Source organism: Acanthisitta chloris, unplaced genomic scaffold, assembly GCF_000695815.1.
Source record: "Acanthisitta chloris isolate BGI_N310 unplaced genomic scaffold, ASM69581v1 scaffold2641, whole genome shotgun sequence".
Taxonomy (NCBI): domain Eukaryota; kingdom Metazoa; phylum Chordata; class Aves; order Passeriformes; family Acanthisittidae; genus Acanthisitta; species Acanthisitta chloris.
This window is the reverse complement of record NW_008656290.1, coordinates 1-23656: the sequence shown is the minus strand read 5'-3', so window position 1 is coordinate 23656 and position 23656 is coordinate 1. Positions and strand designations below refer to the sequence as shown.

Sequence of the window (23656 nt, the reverse complement as noted above, 5' to 3'; positions counted from 1 at the left end):
GGGAGACCGTGTGGGTGTAGCGGCCCTGGGTTGTGTCTGCTTGGAGCACAGTCATCCTGTGGAAACTCTCTTGTGTAGAGTGAGAGAGTGGTCACGTAACGCCTTTGTTGATTATTTTTTTCCTTAGTAGCACTGCCCGACCCTATGGTCTTGCTTTCTTTTGTAAATTATAAGCTTTTACCCCAAACAGTGGAACCTGATGTATCTCTGTACTTTTTTTTTCCCTCTCCTTATTTCAGCAAAGGTCTTGGAAACGGGCAGAAGCACTCCAGGAGTAAGGATATCTTTTGGCAGTGAAATAGTCAATGGTGAGGCTTTGCTTACTGCATTTTGGGGCACTGGGTGCTTACCTACTCATAGTTCAGCATTTTGCATCCTTTTTTTGTGTTGCCTCTGAATTACTCAGTTACGCATCTTTCTCTGAAAAACACTAGAAATTAGAATGTCGTATAAATCACACAACTTTTCTTCCCTAATTATCTGTCACAGAAGTAATAATAATTCCTTACTTTGTGAAGGTTGTGGGACTGCACTGCATTAAACCTTATTGGTTAAACAATTATTAAAGTCCAGTGAGACTACTAACAAAAGCCACTATGCCAAAGGTAATCAGTTGAGGTAAGCATTACCCCCAGTTTATGTCCTGAAGGTGAGTTCATTTTTTATGTGCAAAACTTTCACTTATGGACTGTTCCAGGGATCGAGGATTCCAAGATAATGGGACAGACACACACACTCAGGTAGTAAATTCAAAGTGATATATTCCACTTACATATATGCGTGCCCTTACAAAAAGAATATAAAATCTACCACATTAATAAGGGAAAAGTTATGTCCCTAACAATTCAGAGTAAATACCAACCCCAAGAGTGATAAGACAAGTGGTCCAGAGCAGTGTCCCATTCTGTGGGGGGTGGCAGGCACAGAAGCTCAGCAGGTGTCCCTGTGAAGGCAACGTGTTCCTCGAGTTCTGGTGAGCCCCCTCCCCAGAACGCGTGTGTGGCCTTATATATCATGATTTTGCGGTATCATCCTGACCTGGGCAGTACACGATGGAATGAAACGGGTCCGAATTTTTGGCCCATCAATATGCCTTTTGTCATGTACATTTGGTGGTTCTACACATGTGTGCAGAGCCTAAGGGTGGTTGTCAGTCTCCTCTGGGGGTTGTTACTTCCTTGCCCTTCCTCATCATCACCTCTAAGTGTCCTTGACAGGCTGCTTGGCAGTCAGTCAAGGCTGGTTATCCTTTTATTTTCCTTAGCTGAAGTTTTCTTATCACGCTGCCTTCACTCCAGTCCCACAGGCCAGCTGCACCTGCTTACTGCCTTTTCACTCCATTCCCATGGACCAACTGCAACTGCTTACTTTTATAGTCAGTTTGACATGGCCTGCTGCTGACCATCTCCATTTTATCAGTGTCTTCAGACACATGGACTCTGCTGGGAAGTTAAATTGCTTAAAGTTCTCATTAAATTGGTCTTGCTTTTATTCACATAGGCAAAAGCATTTCTATTAAATGGTCTGTTTATCTGAGCCTCCTTCACTAGTGACATGAATATGGGATTATTTAGGAAAAACATTTCCAGTGTATAAAGGTCTTGGCATTTCTATTGGCATCTGCTTTGCTTTGGGGATAGGAGCAAAGTGCTGAGGGGGAAATAGCTACAGGGCATCTACCAGACCTACCAGGTGATTAATTTACTCCATTCTGCCTTCTTTTCTTCTACTTGCTTTATTCTTTATGTAAAAGTCTGTAAATTTATTAGGTTGTAGTTTGATACAGACTTTGGTTTTGGTCGGGTGATAAGTCATTAGTCTTAACTGGTCTTTAACACATGTCAAAAAGTTGTTTTTCAGTCCTATTGTTTGTTTCTGTTACTGAATTAACTAGATTCAGGGAAGGGAACAGCAATGCTCTTTGAGTATGTTGAAATGTTTCCTCCCTTTCACAGAAGGAGAAGGGGTGGGATATGCTTGTTGGGGGAGCCACTACTTCCATTTGGTAAAATACTGACTTTCAGACTCAGTTGTGCTAAGTTTGTATTTTTCTGCTGTAAAGAGGTGTACAAGGTGGTGAATGGAAGATCCTCCACTGTGTAAAAAGTTCTTCCAAGCTATTGTTCACAGTTCTCCTCTCTTGTTTCGGTTTGGTTTTTTTCTTCCCAGTAGTGTTCCTAGGTTGAATTTGCTTGGTTTGTTTCCTTGTCAGCTTGTGGTTTCAGGGAGAGTTTCCCATGAGCATTTCATCTGTGGTGGACTAGTTCCAGGACAATTGCATAGGGAAGTTAGATTTACACAGATGCGCTCAAAGCATATATAAATGTGCCTTTGGAAAGCTAGCAAAAGTATGTTGCAAACTCCTGCAGCCCCATGCTCCTAGGTGGCTTTGCTTTGAGCCTTCTCACAAGATCACATTCAAATAGTTCACTCTTCTCTTAGCGATGAATGAAGTGATACCTACTCAATAGTCCTTAAAATACAGATTAAAAATACATAGAAATAGAATTGTGATTAGCAGCAGTCATCTTGCTTCCTGCTGTCTTACCTTCTTTCTCCCTGTTAAGCTGAAGTTGACACATACTTGAATAGTAGCAGATTCACATGTTAATTCTTTAAATGTACAGTTTTAGGTACGAGATTTTTCAGCCACATCTAAAGGCTGGTCGAAAAGGGGTCCTTGTGTTTTATTCTATTGCCATAGGGATGTACATGATTTGAGCTCTATACTCATAATTGAATATTTTTATATCAATATAAGGAAATTTATACTAATAAGTCATATTTCCCAGGGGTATATTTTTGACCTCAGACTGCCCTGTCATAGGAATTAAGCATCTTATATGTGACATCTTTCAGTCAGGTGAATGTTTGCAAACTATTTTTTTTGGTCCTGAGATGCTGTCATTTTTAATGATTTTATAAATTCCATTTGGTTACAGTAAAGTTTCAGTGGATGCAACTTTTATGTATTGGCAAACCTGTATAATTGCCCTCCAATTACAGGAGCTAATCAATGGATCAAATATTATTGATTCAGTGTAAAGTCTTACAGAGATTTAAATTGTGTGGTTCTTGGGCTTTGGTCGGGTACTTCATTCTTTCTGCTTTGAACTCTAGCTTACCTTAAGACCATTGCTAACCTTTGTAGTGAATATCCATTTAGGTTCTGCTTTCACCTTTTATATCTAGAATACATGTGAGATTTTATCTGAAATAAAGGCACTTCTGTGCAAAATAAGATGATCATGGGTAGCCTCAGGATTTTCTTTAAGAACCATGCATGTTGAATGAAGAAGTTGCTTCATATGCAGCAGTTCATTTTCTGAATGCAGGTAGAGCGTATTGGGTGAAATATTTTTAGTTCAATGTCTATGCCTATGGAATATGTAATGTTTTGACTTCTCTGTTATGTATGGTTGCATTGCTTGTTCAGGTACACTTCAGCTGTTGAAAGGAACAAACAAGCAGACACAGGATGAGCAGACTGTAGCCCATGGAGTTCTCCACCTGTTTCCTTGAAGAGCCAGCTCACAGCCTCAGATAGCTCAAAATACTCCCTCTCAGGTAATGTGGATATTAGTCAAGCAGTGTGGTTAGTCTTTGTCAGATAACATCTTTACCAGAGGCTGTTATCTCTTGGTTTGCCTGTATCAGAACAGGATGTATTCTGAAAGAACAATGGTCACTGTAGCAGGATGCTCTGCCTTGGAATGGGGTAAAACAACTTGATCAATGCCCTGTTTGCAAAGCTATCAGTGGTAAATGGAGAAGGGGCATCATGCTGCTTTTGGTGTTGAACTATTGCTGAAACCAGTCTGACTCATCAATCCCAAAGTTAAACAACCTGAGAGTGAGATGAAGATATGATAAAACTGGTAAAGGTACAAATTATACTACTGATAACTTATCCAAAGCTGCTGAGCAGACTCAGGTGGCCTGGAGACATCTGACTGACAGTAAGTCACCTTATTACTATAAAAGCCCAGTCCCAGATTTTAAGGGTAGGGTCTTCTAACATACCTCTTCTTGGAGTGTATGTGTGAGGATTCCTCCTTTAAGTGGGCTTACCCCTCAAGGTTACTCCTCGAGGCTGAGAGCAAGATATTTACCCACAGTCATTGGTATGGGCGAATAACATCAATCTCTACTTAATAATTGGTTTTGCTGGCTTTAATACAATTGCTTTAATATTGCTTCAATATTGCTTTATAGTGCACTATATTATAATAGTTGTTATAGCTGCTATACTGTGTAGTAAATAATTTTTATTAAAACTTTTTTTTGTCTAATCATTCTCATAATAAATCATATATATTTATATAAATATATCTGGGTTTCCATCCTTAATCCCTGTGGGATAAAGTTGTACAAAGGTTCAATTACACCTGTATAATTCTTTAGACATAAACCATTGACAAAATCTGGGGCTAAGATTGGATCCAGCCACACCTAGGCTCCTCTCTGAGGAGTTTAGAAAGCAAGGGGGTCCTTTCTGCACCTTGGGACTCAACAGGAGAGCTTCTGTAACAAACTCAGTCTGAAGCTCCCGCTCAGCCTGTGACAGTCACCTAAAGGTGTTTATCCTGTAGCTCTTATCAACTGTAAAAGTGGCTGAGCACTACAGCTGATCTTCTGGAGAAATCAAAGTGCTTCAGCCAGTGAGCATTCCTCTCTGGTTTTTATACTTGCTCCTGAAATGAACATGCCATGATAGATAACTCAAAGCTCAATAAGACTATTGCTCTTTGGATCTGTGCCGACTGTCAGGTGCTTGCACCGATTTGGTTGTGTGGTTCCTGCTGTAATAATACATTTGTATACATATACAGGTACAAATCCAAAACCAGCTCATTCTGTTCTCATAGAGCTGTGACAATAGTGCAAGACCTATATAGGCTAAAGAAATATTAGTTGCATTTGCCTGAGTAGTGGGGGAGAAAATAGAATCACTGAATGGTTTGGGTTGGAAGGGACCTTAAAGATCATCTAGTTCCAGGGTCACCTTCCACTAGATCAGGTGGCTCAGAGCCGCAACGAGCCTGGTCTTGAACGTTTTGGGGGATATATACAGCACTTTGGTAATTTTACAATAGTCTGCTGTTTGTATATTCTCCACAGCTGAGATGCTAAATTACTTGGCTATTGTGAATTGTGGCCGTGCTCTAAAGTTGTACACATTTGAATCAGACAGTTCAGGAATCTGTTTGGGTGTGTTCAGGAAGCAGAGAGGGAAGAACTGAACAGCCTAACCAGAAAAGTAGTGATTATACATCTAAAATACATACCTTGTGCAAAGTTCATTCAAGTAGAGGAAGTGTCTAATTAATGTTCTTTTCTTCCTTTTAGAGAAGGAAGAAGAGAATGTGAAGTACACAGTTGTTGATTGTTTTCAGAAGAAATTGGGCCCAGCAGTTAGTACTAGTGAAAGCTCTTATGCTATGTATATGACTATAGACTATATGACTAAGCCTGTTCTGTTCTAATTCTCAGTAGACTCATTAGGTGGCAGGATTGTGAGCACTGCTTCATGGCTTTTTAGACTGGAAATCACTTTTGCAGGCTGTGGTGAAATATGAGTAATAGGTAGTAACTGGGTTTTTTTAAAGTTGAGTAGAAATTATTTGGTGGCATCAAACAATAATTAAAGTGTGCATGTATGCAGGGAAAGACTGCTGTGCATGTGAGATTACAGTGGGTGGGTGCAAATCTGCATCAGTGTGTGTTGCCTGCTGCTTTCAGACCCTGTATCACCAGTAACTGAAGTGATGGTTAGTGAACAGCTATTTTGTTTAGCAAGGGAGCAACATGAGCATTTGTTGTTATTTGGAGTGGAAATTCTGTTGGGTTTGCAGGTGTTTGGAACTCCAGACATGACTGGACCATTTTCTCTTAAATCTGCATAAGCAGACTTGGTACAATCATAAAATATCCTGAATTGAAAGGGACCTTCAAGCACCATCGAGTCCAACTCCTGGCCCTGCACAGGACATCCCCTTCTTGAACTCTGTCAGGCTTGGTGCTGTGACCACTTCCCTGGGGACCCTGTTTCAGTGCCTCATCACATATGCCATACAGTTGCTTTATCTTAATTGCCTGAAAATTTTTTATGTCTGTAAGGGTAACAGTTTTTTCTTTTATACCTTAGAAAATTACTCTTACTTTTTATCTAAAAGGAACACCTTCTTCATGTGATACCAAGTTTCTAAAACCTACTTAGTAGAATTTCTTGGGAGGAATGAGGGGAGTCTATATTCTTTAGTTATCCATATCTCTGCTAAACCTATCATTGATGTTTCTAGTTGTGGAATTTCCAGCTATCTATCTGTAACTGAACCAATGTTGTGTTTGCTTCTCTTGGATCACTGTATACCTGAGATTCATTGTGGATTTGTTCTGTATTTACTTTTTCAAATGTGGATCATGACCAGAAAAATCTCAGTTTTCTATTTGTCTCTCTGCCTATCATTTTTTGGCGCTATTTATTCCATCCCTGTTTTTTTCATTAGGTGATGCAGCTAAAACAGGAGTGAGTTGCCAGTATGGCAGGGGAAGGTGTTAATTTGTGTCATCATGGAAACCTCTTATGGCTTGAGGTAAGAGACAGATATTTCCCAAAATATGCCACTAAACAGAAGCATAATTGAGAAACATTTGAGCATTACCCTGTGTTTGAGACTTATGCAACCGTTTTGAAAAGGGATTTGATGTTCTTTAAGACAGATTAGGTATTTCATAAAAGACTTGTTACAGAAAGAATTATGCCTTCATAAGGCAATATAATAATTACTAAAGTTATGTCTAATATAGACATTTGTCTGTAACAATGTAACATACTTGGTTTGCCATCTTTATATACTTGTATACATGTAGAGATATTGAATGAGTACAGCTGTTACCTATTCAAATCTAAAGAGGACACTGTCTTAATTAACTGTGGTATTATAGATATCTGAAAAGGAAGGGACAGAAAGGAGAATACCTATATGTGTTAGCTCAAATAAGTGTGTTTATTCAAAGCAAAAACATGTGTGGGAGTTCATGCTTCAGATCTAACTTACTTATACAGCAGGAAGTGTCCAAAAAATGCTTGCTTTGGTATGGCTAAATTGCTTTCAGATTATGTTAAATCATTATGAATTTGAACATAGGCAAAGCCTAAATTTTATATCCCATTTGAAATGCTAGCATGGAAAATTATGTCCTCTGTTTTTTCAGTAGTGGTCTTTGGCAATGAAAGAAATGTTGTGGGCACAAGAACCTTGTTGGAAGTGGTTCTATAAAAATGTCACCACAATAGGTGTAGGAATTTGTTTTAAGATCTGTGCATAGTGTTTGGTCTTGATATATCTCAAAATGCTGTATTTAACTGTATATAGTAGACAACTGGTTTGTTCTTTCTAAATATTGTCAGTCTCTGAGCAGCTCTGGAAAAAACAAGACATTAAAGAAACTAAACTCACTCTTCCCAACATAAGCCTGTAGGAGTTTATGGTTTGTGGGCAGCAGTGCACTCTCTCTTAACTTTCAAATCCTTTGTTCTTCTGTCCCTCACTCATTTTCTCTCTAACTGAATTTGTTGTAGATAGCGACAAAGAGATATGTTTTTCTATTTGATATATTCCTTTTGGGACCTCAGACTTTCAAAAATGGATTAAAAATGATGCTTGAAGATAGAAACACCTTGAAGGGGTACAGGGTGTGTGAGGACAATTGTGGTGGCAGAGGTCATATACATATATAATAATCTAGCTGCACTAAAAAAGTTGCAGTTGGACACAGGTTTACCCAAAAGCTCTTTCTTGCTTCAGGTCATGCATGACTGCTGCCATGTCTCAGACAGTCTGTTTCACAAGTACAGTGTCCTTCAGTGTCTTGGACACACAGGTAGCCTTCAGCTATTCTGGTTGGGAACAAGAGTTTCAACAAGAGAAACTTCAGGGCATTCTCTCAGAGAAGGTTTCACATTAGTAGAATGTGACAGTTGTTGAACCATGCTAAGTGTAGTGATTTTGTTCTAGCTGTAAAGAAACAGCAGACATTGCTGATAGTGTTATTTAGAATCTTGTGTAGACCCATTTTAAAAGGTAGTTAATATCTAATATGAGCAGCAAGTTTAATGTAGGTTTTGGGGTTTTTTTTGGAAGAGGTGTTAACTGATCTTGATCAAACTTGGAATGATCTGAAGCTACTGTGATTTAAACAGGAGCCAGGTCAGCTTGTGCTTTATATTCTTTGTTATTCTTTCTGCCCCTTTCACAATTGTAGAAACAGATTCAGACTGCAGGTATCCAGCACTTGGAAGCATCTGCTGGTAAAAGCAGTGTGAGAGAACAAGCCACGTTATCACAAAAATCTGGTTTTGCTGGTGCTGGCCCCCTGGTAGCTGTGGTAGTTAATATGTGACTAACAGGACAATTAGAGCCTTTTGAGAGAGAAGTAAGTAACATAATGGCTATGATCTTTCATAATGGACATGGATATGTTAGACATAGTTATACATGACTTGTCCTTGCATATATACCCACTTTTCATGTCATAGCTATGACTGCCTATAGTAACTCCTCAAACCCCTAATCTGGGTTATGTAGTAAGCTTTATATGGCAGAGGTTTCTCTCAGTTACTTTCTAATCTTACTTTTGCTTTTTGCCCTTAAAAATTACATTATTCCATTACAGATCAAATACCAGTCACTGTACAATCTTGACTGTATGAAAAAGGGCCAAAAATTCCCACCAGTGCTCCCAGCTGTACTGGCTAGAACATGTAACTGATACAGTGGAAATAATTAACCAGAGCTATCCACCCTAGGGTCCGAGGTACACAGAATTATACTCATTGTTCTGTTGTCTTGGTATGAGCTGACATGCGTGTTTTTCTTGCACTGATAGATCTCTAGGCTTAGTGATTCAATTACTCTGATTTGTTGGCCTGACTCCTGCTTCTAATGGAAGGAAGCTACTGACATCGTCTGATTTCAGCTACCCTGTAGTGTACCTGATATTGTGGCAATGAGCTGTCTTGTCGTCTACTCTGTACTGCTGAAACAAATAACTGGGAAATACTTCTGAGCAAATTCTCACAGATGCTTTTTGTGAAGCACTTCTTAGAGACAGCTTCCCAGAGTTGTTATGAAATGGGAACAGGCTGTATGCACAAGTGAGACTCCTTAACAAATGCAACAATGGAATTAAGAGCTCTGGTTTACATGGGATGCTTCCTGCATAATTTGAAAAATGTTATCCCTAGTTTTGGCTAATTGTTGCAACTGTTTATTCCTTGCCATAAGTAAACTAATATAATTAACACAAGATGTAGAGTATGGCAGTGTTATGACGTTCACTGTCTTCCCCACTGATGTTCTTATGGTCGTGAAGTAACTGTTGAAGTCACTTACAAAGTTTGTGGAAGTTTGATATTGCTATTTCACATTTAACTTCCTTGGTGGTGGGGGGTGTGTCCCTGTTGGGCTACAGCAGCCTAAAAAGCTGCATAGTGGGTAGGCAACTGGCTATTGTCAGTGCTTACATGCCTGGGGCACTTCTGTGCTGCATCAGGAAGCTGGAACATCCTCACACTCCGAAATCCCTGCCTGTTGTAAAATGTTGTTGGTTGCATATCTGTGTACTACCAAAAAGAAATACTGCAATTCCTCCTAGAGGTGTCTGCTGAGAAAAATGAAGAAAATTTGGCAGCTTGAGGCTTTCCATAAGACAGAAGTTCTAAGGTTTAAGCAAGGTTAAACCTTTAAGCAAGGTTTAACCATAAAATGTACAAGTGAAGAAGTCACTGTTGCTGTCTGACTCCACATATCAGTGCACATACACTACTCTTTAGCGTGTTGCACGTTTTCTGCCTTTGAATACATTAGCATGCAATGACTTTGGACAAAGAATTTCACAGTGAAAGCTAAAACATTGTTTTCATTATAGGCAGGTTTATTCTATAACCTTGTTCATTCAGATTAGAATTTTTATGAATATTGATCACAAAGATGCTTTCATTTTTTGTTTAGATATTTAAGTATTTTCTCTTCTTGTTTGGAAAGCATTGAATTTTTTTTACTAGGAACTCTCTCTCTAACCATCTAGAAGATATTTTCATGGATTTGCACATCACATTTGCTGTGATTTTTAGTAAAAGTACCTGTCTGCTTGAGGTTTATCCTGAGGTTCCCTTCCATCTGCATTTGGCCACTGAGAGTGAAAAGCCAGAGAAGGTTTTAGTGGCCAGAAGTAGAATACAAAGGGCTGTTCAGTCATGAGTGATGGAAACTTCCTCTTTACCCAGTGATTTGTGCTTATAATCCAGTGAAGGTCAGCTCTCCCTGGACCTTCTCCATTTGTTTTTTTCTTCAGTAAACTCATCAGTTTGAATTGCTTCATTCCTTTCTCCAGGTGTGTTTCCTGCTACTTTTCAGCTGGTGGTTGTAGACTTCTTTGGACTGCAGCAATGTAGTCAGCCTAGCAAAATAAAGGTGGTCCTAAGTTCTCAGTCCTACCACAAAACAAGCCAGACTTTTGCATTTTCTTCATAATACCTTCATACAGTTTTATTCCTTAGAAAATCAGTAGATGGATTGGCTTAGCACTTTTTTCTGGTAGGCTCAGCAAATACATGGCTTTTCTTCCAGAGAAGGCAGCAGTTATCTATTAAAACATACCAACTTGTTTGCCTTTGTTGTTGGACCGGAATAGATTTTTTTGTCCACCAAAGACTTTACAGATAAGTTAGGAATGGGGAGTTATTCTTGCAATTTAGCCTCACTGCAGGAGGCCAGAAGAGTTCAATTACAATTCTGTGGTCACTATTGCAGGGGCTGAGCTGGTGCTGCCCAACAGTACATGGACTGATGTAGGTAGCACATGGGTAACTTGTGGTAGAAAGCTCAAACAGTGGCACTTGTAGGAAAACTGGGCTAACGTGTAAGCTCATGGTTTTGTTGGTGGGATTGTAGGTGCTTGTGTTGAGTGTTGGCTTAAGGTTTCTCAGAAGAGAGTAGTGAGGAGAAAAGGGCTATAAGAAGTCAGTGGGGATTTCAGGGGACCTGAGTGGGAATCTGTTCTAATGGCAGATAGTTCAGCCTCAGATTTTGAGTGTGGATGCAGGCATTTCATGTTTTCCTCTCCATTCCCCTGACTAGTGATCTCTCTTCCAGGCTTTCCTTTTCCATTGGGCTGCCAGGGCTGTTCCTGCCCTTACTGCAAACGAGTAAAAAGGATGAAACCAGGATTAGAAGCAAGCAAACACCATGCCATGCAGTTGCTGCTGGAGGCTGTTGCCCGCTTTCCTTCTGGATCTGTTTGCTGTAAAAGATTAGTCTTTCTGGCAAAATTGGGTTTTAGGCAAAAGGTTTATGACAACTTACATATTCTTTCATCATGTTTTTCTTATATTGCATCGCTATTTTAGGTTTTAGATAAAATACAAAACCATTACATATCCTGGGAAAGTATCACTGTATATTTACTTGCTTCTGATACTAAGAGTACTGGGCTAGAAGGAGCTGTAGACAAATACAACATAAAACTTTTATAAGTTATTCTTAAAACTTAATTTACCCTTTTATGTAATTTAACAGTTTTAAGGTGTCAGATTACAAACTATGCAACTGCATGCAGTCAAAATTGTGATTAGTTTGTTTGTAGTATATTATACTTCTAATATGTATCCCCACTGTCAAACCTCTACATTCCTTGCCTTGGGTTAATGGACATTGGTCATGGCATATTGATTCCTTCCATCACAGGTTGCTGATGCTCTGCAGTTTTCAATGGCAGCAAGTGGCTTCCTTCTGCACCATATCTGCACAGTACAGGAGTGTGTGATGCAGCACATGAAGATATCTTCCAGATGGGATGTCATCACGAAGTGCAGGCAGCAGGTGACTTCAGTGAGTGATTCAGTGAGGCACCTTCTGAAGACTCAATTGTGAGCTGTGGTTTGCATGTTTCTGACAGGTTTTTTTAAGGGCATGGCACTAAACAGTAGTCAAATTGCTGCAGTTAAGGAAATTTTGTACCACTGACTTAGGAGACAGGTGCAAGCTTTAGTTGGCATCAGTGCTTATGCTGGTATTTCCTAACAGCTCGTTTGAAACTGAGGTTTTTGAAGAACCACAAAGCTTGTACAATAGGGGATATATATAACTCAGGTGAAAAAATGTTCTGGATATTTTAATATATTTGACTCATTCTGAAACCTAGTTCCAATGGAATGACTTGGTTAAAAAAAAATCCTGAGTCAAGCAGGGAAAAAGGGAACTTTTATTGCCAGCGCTATTAGAATGAAAAAAATGATTGTGCAGTTCAGCAGCATTTGCCAAATCCTTATTCTCTACTGTCTTTGTTTTTATTAATCTTCCAGATGGGGATAAGCAAGACAAAACTTGATGGACCAAGAGCTCCAAACATTTGGGGAACATAAGGTTGATAAATAGAATAGACTATTTCATATGCAAGTGACCTACAGTGATCATCTAGTCCAACTGCCTGACCAGTTCAGGGCTGACCAAGTTAAAGCCTGGTATTAAGGGCACTGTCCAAATGCCTCTTAAACACTGACAGGTTGGGCCATCAACCACCTCACTAGGAAGCTGTTCCAGTGCTTGACCACCCTCTCATCAAAGAAGTGCTTCCTAATGTTCACTCTAAACCTCCCCTGGTGCAGTTTTGATCCATTCCCATGTGTCCTCTCACTGGTCACTGGGGAGAAGAGCTCAGCACCTCCCTCTCCACTGACTGGCTGGTGATGCTGTGTTTGATCCATCCCAATATGCAGGGGCACACTGCTGACTCACATTGACCCTGTTGCCAACCAGCACCTCCAGATCCCTTTTTGCAGGGCTGCTCTCCAGCCACTGTACAGCAAATCTAAGCCAAATGACAACATGCCTTCCTTAGTTTACCAGACTAAATTGTCCCATTGCTCTGAAGACTAAAAGTGGAAAATTACTATGTAATATATATATAATAAGTATACCAGTGTAAACCACTCTGTAGTGGCAGTTTTGGTCAAGGTATCATGGTCATGCTGTTTAACTGGGGATTATTTTCATGTCCTTTTGGTCTCAGTTGTGGTTGCTGAATATGTTACTATGCCCAGCTTCTTCCCCGGTTACCTTCATGGAAGTTTTGATTTTGTTTTTCCCTTTAGATCTTTAAGCTCAGAGATAGGTGAATTCTAGCATTAAATGCTGAACAGGTGTGCGTTGGGTTTTGGTTTGTGTTTTTGTGGGTTTCTTTTTAAGGAAGCAATCCCCCCTTCCAAACTTCTGCTTCTGTAACAACCACAGGTGTGTACACAGATGGCTTTAGAAGCTGAAAGCATTCCATAGCACTGAAAGTAAAGATCAACATCTAAAATATGTTGTAAATTGCAGAAGAATGTGATGAAAAGCTTTGGTAAAATTTTTTCTGCTTAAATAACTGTCCTGGTTTCAGCTAGGACAAAGTACATTTTCTTCTTCATAGTACCTGGTACAGTGCTGTGTTTCTTAGATTTGGTATGAGAATAATGTTGATAACACAACTGATGTTTTAGCTGTTGCTAAGTAGTGCTTACCCTAAGCCAAGGACTTTTCAGTTTCCCAGTGAGGAGGTGCACAAGAAGCTGGGAGGGAGCACAGCCAGGACAGCTGATCTGATATTCCACACCACAGAATGTCATGCCCAGTGTATAAACTGGGGGAGTTACCTGGAAGGGGTCCGGTCACTGCTCAGGGATGGGATGGGTACTGGTCAGCATGTGGTGAGCAAGCACACCACTTGTTTCTCTTGGGTTTTATTCCTCTCTCTCCCACTTCTTATCATTACTACTATTATTAGCATACATTATTAAGATGATGACTATGGTTATTATTGTTGTTATTGTTATTATTACAAAAATCGGTACTATAATGGTTATATGTTGTTGCAGTTATTAACTGTTCTTATCTCAATTCACAAAGTTTACCTTTTCTTTCCAATTCTCCTCCCTACCGTGAGGGGGGCTGAGGGGAGTGAGCATGTGGTTGCATGGTATTTAGTTGGTGGCTGGGATTAAACCACAACAATAACTGTTTTCGTTTGCATTGGCATGCACAGGAGAATCCCAACATATGGTTCTTGAGATGCTTTCCAGCTTCTCTGCTTGAAGCACTACCTTCTGCTCCTCCACTCATCTCTAACGGATAACTTGAGGTCTGACCTAACAGCTGTAGTACATGGTTATTTAAATTCTTATTGGACGGGGTCTGGAGATCACCTTGTAAGCACAAAGGTAGGTATGTCTTTGCTTGTTTCTCTGGTTAGTGATTTGATCTAAGGTTTTCATGGATAAACCCTGGAGTACCGAGCTACAACAGCTTTCAGCAGCTGTACACCCTACTTTATGCTACATACCTTGTTTCCTGTGTGCAGCAGCAGAAGTGATGGTGTCTGTATCTGCCTAGCTGCATTTCATAATAGTCCATTAGCAGAAAGCACCTTAAGGTAGCACAGTGGATGGTGAATTGTGGCTCTTAAGGCATGGGCACAGTCACCTGTGGCTTCTGTTCACTCTCCTCAGAGACTGATAACCGCTGGACTTAATAGGGCTGTGTAAATGAAGAGGGACAGGCAGGTGTCAAGTGTTGGTACCTGGAGCTGACAGAGTTGCTTTGTTTTGGTAAAACCATTTAGTCCCCACATCTAGTTCTTTTTTTTTCTCTTAATCTGTCATCTTTACTGCTGAGCTGTTTTGCATACACTGGCAGTTTCTGAGGAATGCTGGTTAACCAATTATTTTTATTTCTGTAAAACCATCACTAGGTTATCTTGTCTTCCTAATTTATTCTCAAATTCATTATCTAAAAAAAGGAAAAAAATAAAGTAACATTTTTCATCTTTGGTTACATAGAACCAGTAGTAGTGCATGCCTAGATCCCTTGGAGTGTCTGGATGGTGAACACTTCTGTAATTGCTTGTTAATTTTTAAGGCAGGAAGCAGGGAAAATGATGTGGTCTTTTTCTGTCTTCTCAATGAAGTTGTCTTATGAGAACTTGCACTAACTACGTAAGATATTCTTGGGATTACATTTGGGTGAAAAGTGCATAGTCAAACATCCTCATTCATCACAAAGAGACTGGCCTAACATTATTAAATCCTGTTAGTGCCTAATTTTTGCAGCTGTAAATGGCTTGAAGTATTTATTACGAAAAGAGAATGCAGTCTATCCTCATGGAAGAAATTATATTTTTCTTTGCCCTGGTTTAACAAAGCACTGAAGCACAGACTTGAATCCTTTGGGAATTACTTAAGTGCTGAGAGCAGTAAATCCCATTATTGAGGATTTAGGAGGAGATTAGATAACCACAAGAGGTCATAGTTGCTTCACAGATGTAAGAAAAGAGGTCATATCTGAAAAGCTTTTCTCTCTAGAGGAGAGCTGCCAAGAAAAAAGGTTGTTCATAGTTCATGGAAAAATATAAGCTTGACATGTGAATTTCCAATGTGAAATACATGCAAAAGTAGGCATGGCACAAGGGGAAGGAACAATCTGTTAAAATGAAGAGAGTACAAATTCTGGTTTTGCATTGTTTGTAGAATTTTTAAAGTGGTACTCAGATTGCTGAAGACAATCCTTTTATAAATCCATTTATTCCATAAGATTAGTCACAGAATTCATTTGATCCTGAGTATTTCAAATGGCATTTTGAAGATCTACTTAATATAACCTCTGGTAATCATACTTTCTGCGTTTTAAAACAGTTGCTTTCTAAAGTAACTGCTTTAGAAATCTAGTATGGGTAGTCAAAGCAGCCATTGTCACCATCATTTCACCTTTAATCATTTCAGTTGTTTGCTACTTCAGTTTCTTCACTCAGTAAGTAAACAAAGTTAACTTTGCAAGTTGATAGTTCAGCTAAATCCGTTTTAAGACAAAACCAAAAAAACTCCAAACCCTTGGTTCCTGCAACTTCTAGGTTTTCTGGCTAGGTTTTCTGTATTAATTCCTTAAATCAAAAAGCCTTTAATGACATCTGATTTTCAGAATGAAGTAATAGTCAAAAAACTTACACACATGCCACTCCCCATTTATTCCAGTGCTTTTTCATGGTTATTTAGAAGTAAAGTTCATCCACCACTAAAATCTGTCTTATGCCTTTTGTGCACTTGGTGGAGCAACAGTTGAAAGTTACCTGGAAATTGCTTTTACTGGACTATTTTACTTCTTGCACTGACAAGTTGCAATTTACACTTGTGCTCCATCTTGGACCCTTGGTGATCAGCACTCTGGTGCAATGAGCTTGACTTCACCTTGGAGCCAGTCTCAAACAACAGCAACACTGGAGTCCCTGTACTTGATGACTGTGTTCTCCAAACATCATCTGGTGCAGTTTCAACACTACTTCAGCAGAAGTAATGGATCATCTTGGATTCTGAAGTACATACCTGTCTGTGCCAGGGAAGCATTTTGGAGACCTGAAATATGTTATCTACTATGCTTTTTCCATGCTGGAGAAGTGGAAAAGAGGCCTCTGTTGCTGAAGCAGGACTGCAGCAAAGCCAAAGACAATTTATGGTTCTCGGGCCATAAAGGTATCTTGCACTACTTCAGCTGCTAAACTGGAAGGGGGAACATCACTCCTGGGTGAACAGGAACCATCTGTGATACATCAAGCCTTTACCTGAATGTTGTGGGGCTGAAAGTCACCCCTAGGCAAGAGAGTCTCCAAGTTACCATGGCCTCTTTGATCTAAAGGCACTTGGAGAAGATGACCAGATCTCTGAACTGACTAACTTCTGTCACTGCAGATAAGGAAGCCTCTTCTGGTCCCTTCTCTGTTTTTTTTTTAAGTTCCTGGATCATCCACCAGGTCTTCAGCCTTTTGACAAAGGAAAAGTTAGTTAAGCAGATGACTTCTATTGTGCCTCTGGACTGCAAAGGAGTTTGGTATGTCCTACCTGACTAGAGCAATGAACAGAGCTGTGCTTCCCTGGCCTGCTCTTGTTTCCTGTGGTCTTATTGAGTGACATCATGTCACGCAGAAAAATGGTTTCTTTTTCTTTGCCATCTCCTACTCCCCTGAACTTACAACACTTCCACGTAAACTATACTTAAAGAACAAGTACACAGATACAGTTTCAATAATGATACTTCATTAAAGCTGGTTGGAATACATCACCACACTCCTTCCCATCTCTAGTTGTCACATGTTGAATATCAGCTCGTGAATCAGGGTTTACAACATTGAACTTCAGCTTGGATGAGCATGGAAGCATCCACCTAATCTTTCCTGGGTCACTGCCATATCCAGTTCATGGTGCCAATGGCTTTTGTGTGTAATAACAGTATCAAGATATACTTCATGAAAAAGATGCTTTAGCTGTCCAGTCTGAGATTGCCTGTGAGTCAAATAATGCTGAATAATGTTGAATAATTACTACTAGGAGAGTTACCTACTCTCTTGTTCTCTTGTCTAATTAGGGGATTCAGCTTCTGGGAGCAGATTAGCACTGGACTCATTTTTCCTTCTCTTGGAAATAGCAGCAAAGACAAGTGAATGTACATGTTATAAATGACTGAGTCTCCAAACAGGATTGCAGTTAAAGTTTACAATTTATTATGTGAATTTAAGCAAGCAAACAGCGCTGGGTGCGCGGGGAGTCTCTCTCTACCAACGCGCACCGTACAGGTTTAGGTTTCGGTTTATGAACCCCTTGTTAATACATATTCATGACTGTCCGGAGGAGAGGAGGTATCTTTGTTAGGGCATGCTCACTTTGCTTCCTTGGGTCCTCCTGAACTTGCGCAGGCTCCCGAGCACAAAATGTTCTTAACAAACAAACTCTATTACAAGTATTTTTGCCCCCGGTGCCGCCCGGACGCGGCTGGTTCGCGGCTCGTTGGCACACAGCCGCCCGCGGGGGGGAAGGCAGCGGTGCCCGGCTCTGCCCTCCTGCGTCCTGCTCAGCTTTTAATGCTTAGCTATGTGTCATAGCAGCTTCCAACTCCAAACAAACAGCGTCACAAACAATATAAGGCTTATATTAACAAAACAATATTAAGGTAGCTATTCATATAGATTCCAACACTGCTTCATATTGACACGAATCAGGGGACCATATAACACATGCATAATCATAAAGTAAAAGCCAATCCTGTTCACTTGCCCTGTGGAAAGATGAGTGTGAGGAAGGCTGATGAATGTAATTGTCAACACCCTTTCTTGGACTATGTATGACCAGTCTCTGCAGTCAGTTTTCCACATGCATCTCTTCTTCCTCAGTGAGAAGTTTCTGTATCCTCTAACAGGGTTCCACTAGTGGCAAAATACCAGAATCACCTTCTGGCTAAATGCACAGCTCCTGCTAGGTAATTCCCAAAGGATTCAAGGTCTTCATGGCCTTCAGTATATTCAGGAATGCTTGATTTGAGACTTATGCATAGTTGCATTTACCTGTGTCTAATTTACTAGCAACAGAAAAGTATTGCCAGAGGTCCATAGCAGCCAAAATGATAATCAACACTCTTGTTGATGTAGTACTGGGAGAAGAGAATGAAGAAGAAAATAAGGGGGGAAAAAAAAGAAATAAAAAGAAAGGCATCTCATTGATCCTGACAGTTTTGGAAATGTATGTTGACACTTCCTGTGGTTTCTCCTGTCATCACCTGCAAGTGGTAGTTGAATCTTCTGAATAGTGGACACTCCCTCTGAAGCAACTGACTTTTTACCCACAAACAAGGATGCAGAGCAGTAACCTTTGATCCTCAGCACTTTATTATCAAAACCGTCAGCTTCCCTCTTCAGCGTCTTTCAGAAACTGATAACCTTCCTTACTGCTGCTGAGGAGAACCCAACACAACCTTCCCACCCTGAATGTCTCTGCAGTTTCCTGCGTTTTCAGCATGAGTGCCAGCCAACAGTAATTGTTCTTCTGGTGGATGCAGACACCTAGTAAAACGGGGTTGTGTGCCTCTGGAGCTCTGTCACCAGAAGAGAGCTGGTAAAGGAGCTACATGTGCTAAATTTCTAACTCTCCTCATAGATTCATACTGAGAGTTGTTAGGAACTTGGAAATGCAGATGTGTTCTCATGTTCAGGACTTAAATTCAAAGAAGCAAATGCAGCCTGGGAACCCACCAGTGTAGAGAAGCAAATGTTCTCCCAGAAGTGCAGAGCCTTGATGTTTAAGGGGTGACAGTTCACACACAGAGCTCTGGTGCCATAGGGGAGTTGCACACTTGTGTAGCAGAGTTGATTTCCCCAATGCACTTAAGGTAAAGCTGCAGTGGATTAGGTGCAGGGCAGGACCTTATCAGTACCTTATACCAGATAACACATTCATGACACGTCATGGCATCAACTCCGTTCTTTGTTTAAATATAATTGCCTGCCTGAGCCAGAAGTTTTCCTAACTGGCAGGTGAGTTGGGACTACATACAATAGATATTAATCTTTATGAACATATATCCTGAATTTTTCTACAATTTAGCTTTAAATGGTTTGGGTTATGGATTACTTCTCACTATAGGCTACTGCAGCAGTTAGGAAGATGAATGTACGTTATTCTGGTTAAACCAAACCAAACTAAAGGTGAGGTGTTTTCAAGCAAGTGCTGCCTCTGCTTTTTTTCCTGTAGCCCTGTCTAAATTATTTATCCTTCCTCTGGATCCATGCAAACACTTAGACATAGGTTCTGTGAGGCATGGCTTCCCCTTCCAAACACCGTGGTAATTTGTTTCCAGTGCATCACATCTGTATATCCACTCATTCAGTTCTTAGTGTTTCTACCAGTATACTCAGACACCTGACTTACCAGCAGGTTGCTTCCTGGATCTGTCTTGAGACCTTCTTTAAACATTTACCAACTTCCAGTCTCTGGGTATCGAGGCAGGTGTTAAGCAAGGTGTTATAGTTTCTAGCTCTGCTTTTTCATCTTGTTTAGGAATTTTAGGTGAAATCCACCATGCTGTTTGTATTTCACCTGTTGGTATTAAGCATTTATGGGACAATCTGAAACAGATTTTGGGTACATAATGAATGTTTTTGGTATGGGAATCTATCTCCTTTTTTCATGCTGAATGAAGAAAATAAAACGTGTTTTTTACTGCATTTTCATTGTGATCATCACTTGCTCAATATTTTGTGCTCCTCTCATGTTTACAGGTATCTTTTCATTAGTTCTGTTACATTTTTGCTAAATATTATCAAACATAGTCTGTCCGGCCCTTTGGTTTTCCTGTAACTTCATCCTTACTCTTTTCTTTACACGGGTGTGGCATTGCTTTCCTTCTGGATGCTTCCTTCATAGTCTCTGTTCCTCTAACCTGTAGTCCTGCCACTTTCCTTCCAGGCTTTCTGTGATCTGTTGCTGTTAGGTAATGTTTACTCTGTGCTGCTTCTATGTCGTTTTGAAGTCGTCTCCGTATTACCTGCTAGGACTGAATTTGCTTTGGCTGCCTCTTACTACATTTTTATCAAGCTTCCTTATTTGTGTGATTTCCCTTTCTACATAAGAACACAACTGTGGATTTTTCTACTGTTCCTACAAAGGTGGTGAGCAGGCAGTCCTTGTTAAGGAACAGCTCCTTGAATGTAGTATTTTGAACAGTGCTCTGCTCAGTACCAAATCAAGGAGTGTCTCTTCACTATTTCCTAAGCTGTTTCGTTAATTTTTTAACTATGTTAGCTTTTTCCACATAAGGTTTGTGTTGTATTTTGTTGTTTGTTTTTTTTTTACTCGTAGAACAGAGTATCATGGTTTTAAATGAAAAGCTGGGAAATGAAATGGTTTTAAATGAAAATGGTTTTAAATGAAAACCCTTTGCAGTGGCTCTTACAAGCAAACATGAACTGCCTATATGTCTTTCAGGGTTTATAACTTCATAGTGCAAAAGGCTTCTCAGGAGACATCTAAAACCCACATGTGAAGTATTACTGAAAATGCTGAAGAGCTTAATAACAAATGAGTAAACAATAAACACAAGCCTAGTGTTTTTCTCTTTGGGTTGCCTTTAAAAGAAAGTGTGTGCCATGGTACATGACTTTTTTCCCCTAAAGGTACTATTTGTGTAAGCAGGTACTTGATACATTCCACAGATCTCACGAGTGATTGTTGTGTTCCATTGGCTAATTGCAGAGGGGTCTTATCTCTTCCCTGGTTTTAACAAAAGCAGAGTATGCATACGTATTGATGTGATTTCTGTTTCTTTTCTTTTCCCTGTAGTAGCCCACTTGCACGGAACTGCCAGAGGAGCTGTGTCAGCTGGCAGACATCCAGAAGCTGCAAAGGGAGGAAGCAATAAAAGACTACAGAGTGAATGAGGTTGGTCTTTTGATTAAACCGGCCATGAAATTAATAGAGAGAAACAGTCCACAGAAAGATGGAAACTACAGAGATGATGGGGATCGCTTTCCCAGGAAGAAAGCACGGTCTCAAATCACATCCTTCAGCAGTCAGGATGTACTTTGTCAAAGCAGAGCTTGAAAATCAAAATCACGTGGTAAATCTGTGGCAGGACCTTAAACTGACCTTAAGTCAACTGTATTAATCTAATTTCTGACACAGGTGACTTGATGAATTTAAGATTGGGGATTTGGAGACATCCAAGTGAAAAAAAGGGCTATTTCCCATGCAGAGATGTCAAACAAGAGCTCCTTTCTTTGCAATGACAGGTAAAGCCATTGTTCAATGGAAACAGGGATGATCTGTCTCTTGAAGGAAAATTTCTGCCTGTGTCAGACTGTTCATCTCTAGGTCTGTTTTTGAGATCTATTTTTTTCCAAGGAATATTTTTGATTTTAAAACAATGACTTGTTTTTCTTGTGTTGTTATCAGACCAATGTCATAAATTGTATTGTTTCTTTTATTACCTGTTGCAGGTATGTAAAGCTCTCATTAGAGCAGCTTCCTTCTGAAAGCTGCACCCCAGCACCACTGTTGTTTGTCAGCACTGCTGTATCCACCTCACACAGATCAGGCTGTGACACCTATGTGCTCTGTGTTCATAGACACGTGGGGGGAGCAGTTAAATTGGTGTAAAAGGTGTGTAACAGCAGTCCCTCCCCGAGCAAAATAAGGTATTAAGGCAAAACTGCTATTCTACCAAATATGACAAAATTAGCATAGGCCATGCCTGAGCCTTGGAACACTTTTTTGGCACATCAGCAAACACTGATGAATAACATGGAATAGGAAAGAATGGAGGAGGTCAGTGGTCACTGTGCCAATCAGACTTCAGTCCAAGAACAATCTGGGTATCAGTCTGCAAATGGAGGAAACTTAGTGATGCTAGGTTGGAAGGGATATGATGTTTGCACATGAGTACATGCCAATACCTGGGAGGTGGTTTTCTTTGGATGTGAATCGATGTGACTGTGCCTATGATGTATCTGTGTGCTTTTCTTTTAAATATTGTTAGGGGAAACATGGCTTTTTTAGTGTGTTGTTGTTTTCTTTCCTCTCTTCATAGAGTACTAGACCAGCAGTATTTAAATAGGTCTTTTCTTTGAAACTATAGATAGGACCCACTCCCTCCGAGAGTGACAGAAGCACTGGCAGAAAACCTGCCAAGGTTTGCTCTTTGTCAGGACATTTTCTATGTTTTTTAAAACCTTTGACAGTAGTTTGTAATCAAACTGTTTAGTTACTTTGTCTCAGTTCACTTCAGAAAAATAAACCAGGTTTGGAACAAGTTTGTCTTACAAATTTTTATTTGGAAACATGTTGTTACATTTCCACAGCAGAAATCAGCTGGGTCCACCCAGTGCTATTAACAGAGAGAGAAAACGGAGGGAAGAGGAGCTGTGATATGAAGGCATCAAGCGTGGAAGACTGCCCTGGAGTGTCTCAGTGCAGGATGCAAACTAATTGCTGAGCCACCCTTCTTAGTAAGAAACTGAGCTGCATTCTCAGCCTCTTCCAAGGAGTAAGTCTGTGGCTGGAACTGTACTGTCATGGAATGAGGATTTCCAGAGAGGGACTTGGCAGTCTTAATTGCATCTGTGCCACTATATTAAGTAGCAAAACCCTCCTGGGTAAACATGGCTGCAGCTTTCCCTTTGGCTCTCCTATGGCAATGGCATAAAGATTGGAATGGAGTAATCACTCATTGATAAGCAAGACTGAAAATTAATTTATTAAGGGACAGAAAGGTTCTATTTTCTTTATGACCCATAAGCCCTTCACATGCTGCTCAGCGCTAGCTGCTCTTCTAAGGTTGGTGCTAACATACAACCAGATCGTGCACAATTCTTGGCTGTAGTTAGGGATACAAGTACCATTGCTAGTTAAGGACAACCCTAGTTACATTTCCCTGGGGCAGGAGTGAAAAGTCTTCATTTCCTAGTAACTGTGGTACATCCTGTGTGCTGGGGTGACGCAGCTTAAACATACAGCAGACTTGTATCTCTAGGTAGTCATGGATCTGGTGTATTCATTTAGGGATTTGCTGTAACTGTGCCATGTAATGCTTTGGGAGGCAGCTGCGCTCAGCAACTGACAGCCACCCCACGTCCGCACCGCAAAGCGCCTTCGCAGTTGGCCTGGCCGTTTCGTCCTGAGCTCCTCCGGGGCAAGTGTTCGTGCACGACACGGGGAAAGCGCTGGAAGGCACAGACCCCCCCAGATCCCCCGCGTCTCCCACACTCCCACAGGCACACGCAGCGCCGCCCGAGGCTCCGCGCGGAC

The 23656-nt window shown here is 40.4% G+C and overlaps 1 protein-coding gene across 1 annotated transcript; it reads left to right on the top strand.

Annotated features, from left to right (window-relative positions):
- Nucleotides 1-239: 239 nt before the first annotated feature.
- EXD1 (exonuclease 3'-5' domain containing 1) lies at nucleotides 240-21430 on the top strand (the record flags this gene model as incomplete). The annotated part of the gene is given in 10 exon segments (XM_009084240.1): nucleotides 240-308; nucleotides 5350-5414; nucleotides 6510-6596; nucleotides 7586-7699; nucleotides 7812-7867; nucleotides 7869-7887; nucleotides 11751-11894; nucleotides 14086-14141; nucleotides 14143-14260; nucleotides 21197-21430. Coding segments are annotated over 10 exon segments (962 nt in total), but the record flags the coding sequence as incomplete, so codon positions are not given.
- Between the last annotated feature and the right edge of the window lie 2226 nt (nucleotides 21431-23656).